The sequence below is a fragment of the Salvia hispanica genome, chromosome 6 (genome assembly GCF_029641045.1).
Source record: "Salvia hispanica isolate PSC_SH4W2 chromosome 6, Shi_PSC_v1, whole genome shotgun sequence".
Lineage (NCBI taxonomy): Eukaryota > Viridiplantae > Streptophyta > Magnoliopsida > Lamiales > Lamiaceae > Salvia > Salvia hispanica.
Window position 1 is genome coordinate 46,344,985 of NC_142697.1, and position 11,895 is coordinate 46,356,879.

Genomic DNA, 11,895 nt, shown 5'->3' on the forward strand with positions numbered 1-11,895 from the left:
CTCACATGAATATAAAAATTATATTTTCTCTCTCCATTTAACACACAAAACAAAATCTCCTAAAATCTCGTACCGTCTTACAAGTGTGATATCTTTTGTGGGACAGAGGGAGTAGTATATTGTAACTCCATGTTTATGGAAACAAAGCAAGGTTTCAAAATTTCAACTCCAAACATCATAAATTGTCAGAAGAACATTGAAAAATACTAATATTTAAAATATACTATGAAATTATACAAAGTTACAACTAAATTAATCTCTTTATTAAATTATACTCGTATCGGATTCTTCTTTGATCATCTTGATTACACTTGGATCATCTTATTTTTAAGCAAAAAAAACTTATTTAATCTCATTTTTTATTCCATCTAGTACTATATTTTATTTTATAATTAAATATTTTAATTTTTATTCTATTTAACTCACTAAATACAATTTTCTTAAATTCTTTAAAAAAAAAATTGTATCAAGTGGAATATTTGAATCCATGACAATGACCAAAACCAAATCTCCCAACATATAACAAATACTCATTTTAACAAAAAAAACATCTAATATGAACAAACACAAAATATTTCAACTCAAAGCAATTCTTCCCCCCAATAATGACCATACCATACAACTTGTCACCCCATACACTAATTCAAGAAACACACCATGGAAACTATATTTTAGCCTTTTTGAAGCCTGACTTCCAACATTCCATCTCTCTCTCTCCACACAAAACTAGTTTCCTCACTAAACAACTTTTCCAAGTCAAGCCAACAATTCCAAAAGACAATAATGTTGGAAAAAGATACATAGACTCCCTTCTCCCCACAATATATATCCCCACCCACTCATTCAATCTTTCAAAGTTCAAACACCACCAACAATAATTTCAAAAAGAGAAAGAGATGGGAATCAAGAACAAGACACTAAGATGGATTCTCCCCTCTTGCTTCAAGCCCACAATCACCCACAAAATGGATCCAAGAATCCATGTCACAATTCACAACTCCAACTCGAGAATCTCCCTCTTTGACATAAGTGACCCTTCCTCACCTCTCTCCCTAAGCGACCTCTCCAACTCCAAATTCTCCTCAAATCTCCACATCTTCACACACTCGGAGCTCAAACTCATGACCAGCGACTTCTCCTCCGTCAACTTCCTCGGCGAGGGCGGCTTCGGGCCCGTGCACAAGGGCTTCGTCGACGACAAGTGCCGGCCGGGCCTCGCCCCCCAGCCCGTCGCCGTCAAGCTCCTCGACCCCGACGGCGATCAAGGCCACAGGGAATGGCTGGTGAGCGTTCCAACCATTCCCTGTCCTAATATTTTTTTTTTTTCAAAAGCAGACCTTTGGCCTCAGACATTAACTTTACTTTAGTCTTAAACAGACAGAAGTAGTCCTTCTTGGGCAACTGAAACATCCACACCTCGTGAAACTGTTAGGCTATTGTTGCGAAGACGAGCATCGGCTTCTTGTCTACGAGTACATGGCCAGAGGCAATCTCGAAAACCAACTATTTCGAAGTAAGTTTGTTACATCTCGTGTTTTCACTATCATCGAAACGAGACAGAGTAATTCACTTTTTTCCTCGATTTTTCCACAGGATACACCTCGCTAGCGTGGGATACTCGGATCAAGATCGCACTTGGGGCCGCAAGAGGATTAGCATTCCTCCACGGCGAAGAGAAACCAGTCATCTACCGTGATTTCAAGACTTCCAACATCCTCCTTGACTCTGTAAATTCCTAACTCTTTCCTTTCCAACACTTCTCAATCAACTCAATTGTTCTTTGTCCTAACATGGTTTTAAACATTTTCTCTAACTACTAGGATTACAACGCGAAGCTGTCTGACTTCGGGCTGGCCAAAGATGGGCCAGAGGGAGACATAACACACGTGTCAACCCGTATAATGGGCACCCACGGCTACGCTGCACCAGAGTACGTCATGACAGGTAAATTAAAGCCATCAATCATGTCTGTCCCACATCGACTTAGTAAATGATCATAAGGACCTTTTAAAATGACTAGCAAAATATATGAAAATTTGTAATTACAATTTTATAATAGTAATAAATAATTTTAAAATACCAAATTACACTATTGCCCTCATATTAAACAGATATGGGAAACATAATTGGAAAATCAAAATTTGTACTTACTTATAAAGTTATAATAGGTATAGTGTTGTAACATGTTGCCCCTTATTTTAGGGCACTTGACAACAAAGAACGATGTATACAGCTTTGGAGTAGTCCTGCTCGAGCTGCTCACTGGGAGGCGTGCCACAGACAAAAAACGCCCTCCCAGGGAGCAGAACCTTGTTGACTGGGCTAAGCCCTACTTGAAGGACCACCACAAGCTCGAGTCCATAATAGACCAGCGCCTCGAAGGGCAGTACTCGAGCGAAGGAGCAAGAAAAGTAGCCGCATTGGCTCACCAATGCCTTAGCCACTCCCCTAAAACTAGGCCAACCATGAGCCATGTTGTCATGATCTTGGAGCTCATCGCGCAGCTCAGAGACGCCCCCTTTGTCTACATCGCGCCTGCACAAGGCAGGGCGGATGTGGATGCAGAGGTCAAGGAGGATGAAGAGGAAGACGAGGATGAGGGGAAGGCGAAGAAGGAGACGGGGCGGAAGCAGAGGAGGAAGAGAGGCTATAGACACAAGCATCCCATACCCATAAGGGCTCATGGGGTCTATACTGATACTCATTTGTATAGAGCTTTCAAGAATGAGATGATTGGTGTAAGGATTGAAGGGAGATAAAAGTGGAAATTTGAGATAATTCTTTGCTGATTTTGATGTACATTGGTTGTGTAGAAAATTTTGTACAATTTCTTTGATGACCCTTTTGTTTGTGGAAAAAAATCAAGAATTTGTCATTTTTGATCAATTTAATAGGGTTACCTTTTTGGGTTGTTTTAGGAGATTAATGTTGAGAAGTGTTAGTTTTTTTTAGACATGTTTCCTCCAAACATTGAAGTATTAATGTATTGTAGCAACATCAATGTCACAACTTTCCTCTTCCACTAACCTAAATTCTTACTTCAATAGCAATACTCTCGAGATTGGACATGACTTGAAGGAATTGGAATATGTTATATTATCTCTAGGTAGACTGGACTCGCGAACATAGGCCGTATTTAAATGCTCCAAAAATTACCGACCGAGCCAAATTAGGGCTATGGTGTAGTTATCATTCTCGGTAAACTTTGCTCGTCAATTCCTAACATTGAACATTTTTACACTCATCAAGAAAAAATGTGAGATCAATATATATATCTCAAGACACCAAAGTGGGATTGTAACAACATGAGGAGACTTAGGCTGCTAAGGGTAACTATTTTCAAAGTGGAAACATGTTGGCTCACATCTAGACTTTGGAAAAGCATAAACTATTTTTTACTATCTTTCTTCATTTTTTTTTTCTAGATATCATCAGCTTTTATTGTCACTTCACTAGGAAAAATAGACTCGAGGTCGTGTATGTTGAAATTAAAGTTTTGTTGTATATAATTTCTCAAATTAAAGAATCATTATGGAGGAAGACTTGGAAAGCATTCCATGAAGCTACGTATGACGTTTCTTATTGAGGTCCATGTATTTTTAGGCCAATTACGAAAAAAGTAAGTCTGAAATTTGACCTACTAGTTTTTAAATCTTTGATTTTATTTTAATAAATTATAGAAATTCCCTAGGTTCACCTCCCTATGTATTATGCATTATGAATTCCTTGAATGTGATATTTGAATTGTTTTATAAATTACTATAGTCCTAAATTTGTTGACTTCTATCTATGCATAATTGTGAAACACACACTCAATTATGAAAAAAAAAATGTTTTATCTATCCCACCATAATTGAGATGATGTTTTTAGACCCGAGATTTAAGAAATTAATATTTAGTGAGTTAGGTGGAAAGAAAATAAATCAAAAGAGAATAAAATTAATAATTTAAGAAAAAAAAAGTAAAAGGAAATAAAGTATGAAATAATTCAAGTAGAATAATTTAAAAAATAGTTCTTTATATACTCTCGTAACCACGATGACTCGAATCTCGACCTATTAATTAGAAAAAAATAATTTTATTTACTAAGACCTGTTTTCTCGTCCTTTTATAACCTAGTTAAAACTCCACGCTCTAACATTTTAGTATATGTAATCTTGTTTATTTATTTCCATCTTCCTTCTAAATTAAGTATTTATAGTCCTAATCCAAATTCTTGGAATTTGACATGTCCAAAACTTCTTATCTAAACAATGACTTCTTCACGTGACTTGGCAATACAGGTAAACAAATTTACTTATAACTTTTGGATTTAAATGATATAAGTCGCCTTCGTATAATCGTACTCCATATACTTGTACAATCAGTTTCTTGTTTTGTACCTTAGGGAAAAGAGTTGGCAATTTTCCTTACAATTACACGAATTGATTACGTTATTATATAATGACATTTGATTAAAATCATGCCACCGACCAATCACAGTAGAATTTTGGCAAAGGAGAAATTTCTAGGTTATCAAGAGTGGGTCACCTTAAAGTTGCCAAATACTAGTAATAATTATTTTTTTGATGTTAATTGTCATGTAGGTAAAACTTTGACAATGGCTATGCAAAAAATCTAGAAATATGGACTGTGGTTTATTTATATCTTATAGCACTAAAGACTTATTGGTTAAAGATTTAAATTTAGTACCACTAGTAAAGCAATTTTGGGTGTCACATAGATCTATTCCTTTTTTTTTTTTTGGATAATCCTCTTTAGTATCTGATATATTTATAAATATTTATAATGTCGGATCAAGTTTGTATCCAATCAACCATACCTACATTATAGAGAGTAAAATTTAATACACATAACTTATCTTATGTGAACACCATTTACGAGCAACACTTTCATTTAGTGTGTTGTTTTATTAGTTTATCTTAATTCCAATACCCTAAATATTTTTATTGACATCATTATATTAGAAATTAATTAATATTTTAAGATATTTGTACTATTATTTATACAGCTTAAGTAAATGAATAAAATAATAAATTGAGATTTTGATTTGTATGTCTATAAAATTAATAACATCAATAAATATTTTTTAAGATATTATTAATCAAATTAAATGTACAAAATAAAATTAATGAATTAAACAAAAATAGTGCTCACAGTCGATACTTACATAAGATATTTACATAATAGTATTTCCCAAATTGCACTCAAAAAATAATATATTAGGCTACATTTGAATTTGGGCTTACATCTTCGTACCAGCCCCGTCCTTTTATTTCAAGAAAGCTGGCCCACTTAATTAAATTCTTCCACTACATTTCATCAAACAGATTTTCCCTTGGAAAAGCCCAATGCTTTAGTTTTATAAGCTAAAGCATTTAAAAATACTCTTTATATCCCATTTCAAATAAAAGGTTTTATTTTTAGTTTATTCTATTAAAAGTAAAACGTTTCTTAAAAGAACTAGATCTCTACTTTTTAATCTCTTTTACTTAACTTTTTCTTCATTAACTCACAAAACAACACTGCATAAAATTTCGTGCTGATTTCCAAATATTTCATATTTAACGGGACGGGTGGAGTAATAATTTGGACGGGTGGAGTAATAATTTGTGAGACGCCTACTGTCTACTGACCTACTATATACTCCATCCATCCCATAAAAATATATGCACTTTCCATTTTCATCAATCTCACGTGCATTCCATTTAATTTAATAATGTAAGTCTCAATATCCACTAACACTACTTTCACTACCATTCTTCTCGTCTCTCTTACTTTACCATACAAATTCTCCTCTTCTCTCTTATTACTTTACCAATTTTGTCTTAATTCCCGTGCCATCTCATCCACTCATATCTTTTTTGGGACAGAGGGAGTATTAAAGACAACGAATTTCACATTACTCCTTCCGTCCGCTATTAGAAGTCTCATTTCTTGGTGACACAAATTTTAATAGAATACACCTAACTGACCACTAATGTCACAGCGAATCTCGCATTAAATTTGAGATTTATCAAATGTGTAGTTTTTAATTGTGCTTCGTTTATTAATTTTAAATTAACTGTTATATTTGGCAAAAGTATTTTGTTTTCATCTACGTTTTTTTTATAATGCTTCATATATTAAATTTTAGAATAGTTGTTATATCTAATTACATAATCCCACTAAGAAAAAAGAATGTAAAACAATGACCCCTAAATTCAATTAAAGAAGCTTCTTTTTTTTCTCTCTCTGTCTCTTGCTATATTAACAGATCATTTTTCTCTTTATCTTTGCTTTCCCAACAAATGATTTGTCTTTTGCTTTTCTTACTGCTATGGATAAGCCATCATTGCTAATAAATTTGAAGACTTGAATAGTAAAATCAACTAGATTCATGCTTTCGAATATTTCTCTTTTATAATCACATAATCTTGCTTGATAAATAGTATGGAATTTTCATAATAGTAGTAGGAGTATTATTCTACATACCTACTATGAATACCTTATTTGTGCTCTGTAAGAATGGAACTAAAACATCAAAGATCTCCATCTAATGATGTCATTTGTCATATGTAAGAAATGTTAGAGTAATAAGGCCTCACTGCTCCTAAATGGATACTACAATGGTAAACTAGTAGATAAACTAGTAGAATGTCCCCTGCGGGCATTTGGTGTGCTGTCAGCGCTGCGCCCTCTCTGTCGAGCATGAGATAGCTCCAAAATGTCCCCTATGTAGACAGACGATCCAGAGCTCGATTAGAATTTACGATTCCTGAGATTATTCGTGATGCCTGCCAGATTTAGCATAGAGATAAACTACATCTAGATTATTCAATGCAGTCGTTTTGGAAAAATACTACTCCAATAAATAGTTAAAGTGAAGAAAAAGTAAACTAAGAGAGAGAATAATATAAAGCAAAGCAGGCATAAAAAAATACCTAAAGTAACGTGGGACGGATGGAGTTAGTTTTTTTTTTTTTTTTCTTCGGATGTTAATTGAATGGAAAAGAAATGAAATAACTACACAGAATATTTAGATATAAGAATACAAGAGAAGAGAGGTAAACGACAGAGTACTAAACGAATATTCTGAAACAGATGATTTTCTGTCAATAATCAACGGCCTTCATGTACCCCTCTTTGATCATTTCTTTACCGCAGCTGTATCCGTGGCAAATGAAGAAGTTGCATAATGCACAGTAAAATCCTTCACATTCATATCTTTTCTCACCACAAATGTCGCAGCGGCATTTTGTGATAAGATGTTGAAAGGTGAGACGGTGTGGATGGACAATCACATCATATTCCAGCTCCAACTTCTTGTTTCTATACTCATTTTTGATCATTTTTAAACCGCAGTCTTTGAGACAAATGAAGAAGTTGCAAAATGCACAGTAAAATCCTTCCCTTTCATGTCTATCCGTACCGCAATTGTCGCAGCGGCGTTTTGTGGTGAGAAGTTGAAAGGTGAGAGGGTGTGGATGAGTTTCTGCACTCACATCATATTCCTGCCCCAACTTCATGTTTCGATAAATGCCGGATGTAGTTGGAAAGCAATGCAGATGGAAGGATAGATTGCAGGGGCGGCAGTGATACATCCAACTCCTGGGATTCATTTGTGTTTCACATTGGTCGCAGTAGTAATTGCCAGGACGGTTGAGAGTGGCGTCGTACGTCAACAGCAGGGGGTGATGCATGTCCCATCTACGGCTGCTGACAGATGCCGGCAGCAAAACGCATCTAAGGTGCACTATGAAATCACATGAGCTGTTGCTGCACCTGTAACAATCATAATAGGTTATGTATTCGCCACAACCAGCAGCACACGACAAGCGCAGGCTGTTGATATCGCTGCATACATCCAACCGAGTCACATACTTGAGGAGATGTCGCGGGTGAGCTGCGTGGTGTATGACATCCGGCATACAAGCACACTTGATATCTACTTTGAAGGTGCACTTTATACAAGTGTAAAACAGCCCATTCATATGATACCGACAGACATAGCAATATTGGTACTCCCAAGGCTGATGTTTGTCACGAGATTGGAGGACAAGCTGGTGATCATCACGTTTGTGGAGTGGAAGACACGGGACGTTAGGTGGCAAGTGAAAGCAAGCCAAGTGAAGATTGTATTTGCATTCACTGCAACTCATATAGTAGTATGATGATGATGATGATATAGGAGTGATGCACCCATCACATATCAACTCCGATCTCACTCCATAATTCTCCTCGTATTCTTCTTCTTCTTTCCCTAGGATTTGAGGGTGTTGAGATGTGGATGAGACTAATGTGAGCTCATGTTGGTGATGAAGGAACTTATATTTCATATTCACCAACTCATCATCAACATCAAAAACAGCAGCAGCAGGGATGATGACGGGTGGTATCAATGTTCCTACTTCTCCTCCTCTTTGTCTCATCACAAACGGTGTAATGAGTTCTTCAACCACCTCATTTGTTGGAAAATGGATCATGCCTTTCCCAATATTTCTGGTGCGCATAAAAACACATGTCAATAATTAAGGACAATCTAACAAGTAATGACATGACATGAATGAAGTAGAAATAAATTATACTCCGTGATGATGCGAGGCAGCTTGTCGAAGGCACACTTGACATGGACGATATATCTGCAGAGTGGACAATGATATATCCAATAGTTGGGTAGAAAAGATATGCTGCATACATCACATTTGAAGTCAAATCTGATATATTCTCTTGGGACCTGAAAAGAGAGAGAAAGAGAGTGATGATGGTCTTCCCTTGTCAAATTCTGAGGCAATGAAGCACATCTCTCATGGATCCAATATTGACAGGCATCATTGGTGCATGTGTAGGAACTCCCTTTGCGTGTGGCGCCACAAGCATCGCACTTGAAGGAACACCTTCTCCTAAACAACTTCAAGTCATGGCTGGGGTGACTTGGATGGCGTATGATGGCACGCCTTTGCTCATCAACTTCAAGCACATCTCTCATGTCACTGTCATGCGCGCATATCAGGTGCATCTCGAACCCGCATCCTGAGCTTGTACATCTGTAACTAATGCTCCAAATAACCCTTTCACAGACATCACACCGGATAAAATCAGGTTTGTGCCGTTGGATGAGGATGTGTTGAGGGTGGTGCAATGGATGCCGTATCTCTCTCGCCATCGCTGCACATTCTTGGTGCAATAGTTTTGAATACACACACCCATCAATGCTGCATCCATAAGCTTGCTCTCCGCTACCAAACCGCACTTCACAACCGTAACAGAATTCTAATTCACGAGTATCCACCAAAGTAAGTGGATGCTCGTGGCTCCAATGATCAATCCTCTCCTTCTCATCCTCCGCCATCTCTATGTTTTTTTCTTTCTCACTCATTATGTATTGTTATGACAAACTATCCTATGTTTCAAACATTTTATAGCAAACATATAGCACACACATCAATAAAATCATAGTACAAAACTTCCAACATCAACAAAGAATAATGTATTACAACAACAAAGCATTTTCACTCAATGAGTCTTCTTTTTCTTTGGCACTGTCTCTCCTTTTCATGTACTTATCTTTAGTGATGGGTCTAATTTCACCTTGTGGAACAAAACAATCACTTTGCTTTTCTATACTCTTTATCTTTGTTTTGTCTTTTGCTTTTCTCTTTTGATTCAACTCAAAGATTGTTTTGCATTTCTTACTTGAGAATTGGATAAGCCATCATTGTTTTCTTCTTCTTCTTCTTCTTCTTCTTGGCTTCGATTGCCTTGAGGTGAAGACGAGAGTAAAGTGAGTAAAGCACAAACTGAATGGTTCAGTTAGATTTTTGAGTATGTATGTTTTGTCCAATCACAATATGGAAAAAGAAGGCAAAACAATCACAACGCAATCAAACAATCACTTTATCTTTGTTTTTGCCTTTTGCTTTTCTAGCATCTTTGTCTTTTGTTTTTTCTCTTTATCTTTGTTTTTCTCACATTTTGCTTTTCTCATTGAATTCAGAGCAAAGACTGTTTTGCATTTCTTACTGCTATGAAAATCCCTGGAGTGTTGGATAAGCCATCATTGCTCATATTTTTTTATAATAGATTGTGGTATATTTTTTAGGTTAAACATCACATGAATAACTTGTAGTAGTGTACTACTATTTGAAAAATAAATATTCAAATATATCATATATATTCAACTCATTCAAAACACCCTCAATAAAATTTCAAGAGAGAAATGGGCATCAAGAAAATGATAATTAGATGGATTCTCTCATTTCTTGATGCCCACAAAATGGATTCAAGAATCATTTTATTAGTTTATTTTAATTCCAATAACCTAAATATTATTCTTGACATCATTTTTTTAGAAATTAATAAATATCTTAAACTTAGATTTTTTTTAAAATTTTCTTTATAACTCAAATAAATAATAAATCAAGATTTGATTCGTATGTCTTTATAAAATTAATAATATCAATAACTTCTTCACATGACTTGACAATAAGGTAAACAAATTTACTTATAACTCTTGGATTTAAATGATATATAAGTCGCCTTCGTATAATCGTACTCCATATACTTGTACAATCAGTTTCTTGTTCTGTACCTTAGGGGAAAGAGTTGGCAATTTTCCTTATAATTACACAAATTGATTACGTTATATTATATATGACATTTGATTAAAATCATGCCACCGGCCAATTACAGTAGAATTTTGCGCAAGGAGAAATTTATAGGTTATCAAGAGTGGGTCACCTTAAAGTTGCCTAATGCTAATAATTATTTATTTTATGTTAATTGTCATGTAGGTAAAACTTTGACAATGGCTATGCAAAAAATCTAGAGATATGTGACTGTGGTTTATTTATATCTTATAGCACTAAAGACTTATGAGTTAAAAGAATTATAATTAGTACTACTAGTAAAGCAATTTTGGGTGTCACATAGATCTATTCTTCTTCTTTTTTTGTTGTTGGATAATCCTCTTTTGTATCTGATATATTTATAAATATTTATGATGTCTGATCAAGTTTGTATCCAATCAATCACACCTACATTATAGAGAGTAAAGTTTAATACACATATCTTCTCTTATGTGAACACCATTTACGAGCAACACTTTCATTTAGTGTGTGTTGTTGATCCTCTCTGTGTTGTTTAATTAGTTTATCTTGAATCCAATACCCTAAATATTTTTATTGACATCATTATATTATAAATTAATTAATATTTAGAGATTATTTTTTGTATTATTTATACAGCTCAAATAAATGAATAAAATAATAAATTGAGATTTTGATTTGTATGTCTTTATAAAATTAACAGCATCAATAAATTTTTTTAAGATATTATTAATCAAATTAAATGTAGAAAATAAAAATAATGAATTAAACAAAAATAGTGCTCACAGATACTTACATTTGAATTTGGGCTTTAATTTCTTCATACCGGTTTTCTTTCAATAAAGCTGGCTCACTTAATTAAATCCTACCACTACATTTTCCCTTGGAAAAGCCCAATGCTTTAAATCTATAATCTAATGCATCAAAATGTACATTTATCTTTTCTCTTTATTTTATTCATTAACCAATACGTACGTAACAAATAAACTAGAAACTTAACCGACCTTAATACCAGCTATTTTGACAAAAATAACATACTACTGGTGGTTCTACAAGTTCTAACACCTAATTCATTTCATTTTCATTTTTCATTCTACAAGTTCTAACACCTAATTCATTTCATTTTCATTTTTCATTTTTATGTTCACCAACTTTCATTCAGTGATAAATTTGCATAGTTTTTTTATTTAGTCGTAATATATATTACTGCTATATAGAGTAGTAGGTAATTAAATGACACTTATTACTTACAATTTCAAATAATTCCATAGATAGAAAAAATGTCACACATCATGTATAGGTCATTAGA

At 34.5% G+C, this 11,895-nt stretch overlaps 2 protein-coding genes across 2 annotated transcripts; one reads left to right on the forward strand and one right to left on the reverse strand.

The window, feature by feature from the left end:
- Positions 1–889: 889 nt before the first annotated feature.
- LOC125207716 (EPD1-interacting receptor-like cytoplasmic serine/threonine-protein kinase) lies at positions 890–2,920 on the forward strand. The gene is made up of 5 exons (XM_048107181.2): positions 890–1,283; positions 1,378–1,513; positions 1,594–1,727; positions 1,821–1,944; positions 2,203–2,920. Exons 1-5 carry the CDS (start codon positions 897–899, stop codon positions 2,757–2,759), a joined length of 1,338 nt encoding a protein of 445 aa, XP_047963138.2. The 5' UTR covers positions 890–896; the 3' UTR covers positions 2,760–2,920.
- A 4,041-nt stretch (positions 2,921–6,961) lies between these two features.
- On the reverse strand, positions 6,962–9,470 carry LOC125207442 (uncharacterized). Its single transcript, XM_089060683.1, has 2 exons — positions 8,568–9,470; positions 6,962–8,481 (listed from the first exon to the last, which is right to left on the reverse strand). Exons 1-2 carry the CDS (start codon positions 9,356–9,358, stop codon positions 7,095–7,097), a joined length of 2,178 nt encoding a protein of 725 aa, XP_088916809.1. The 5' UTR covers positions 9,359–9,470; the 3' UTR covers positions 6,962–7,094.
- Between the last annotated feature and the right edge of the window lie 2,425 nt (positions 9,471–11,895).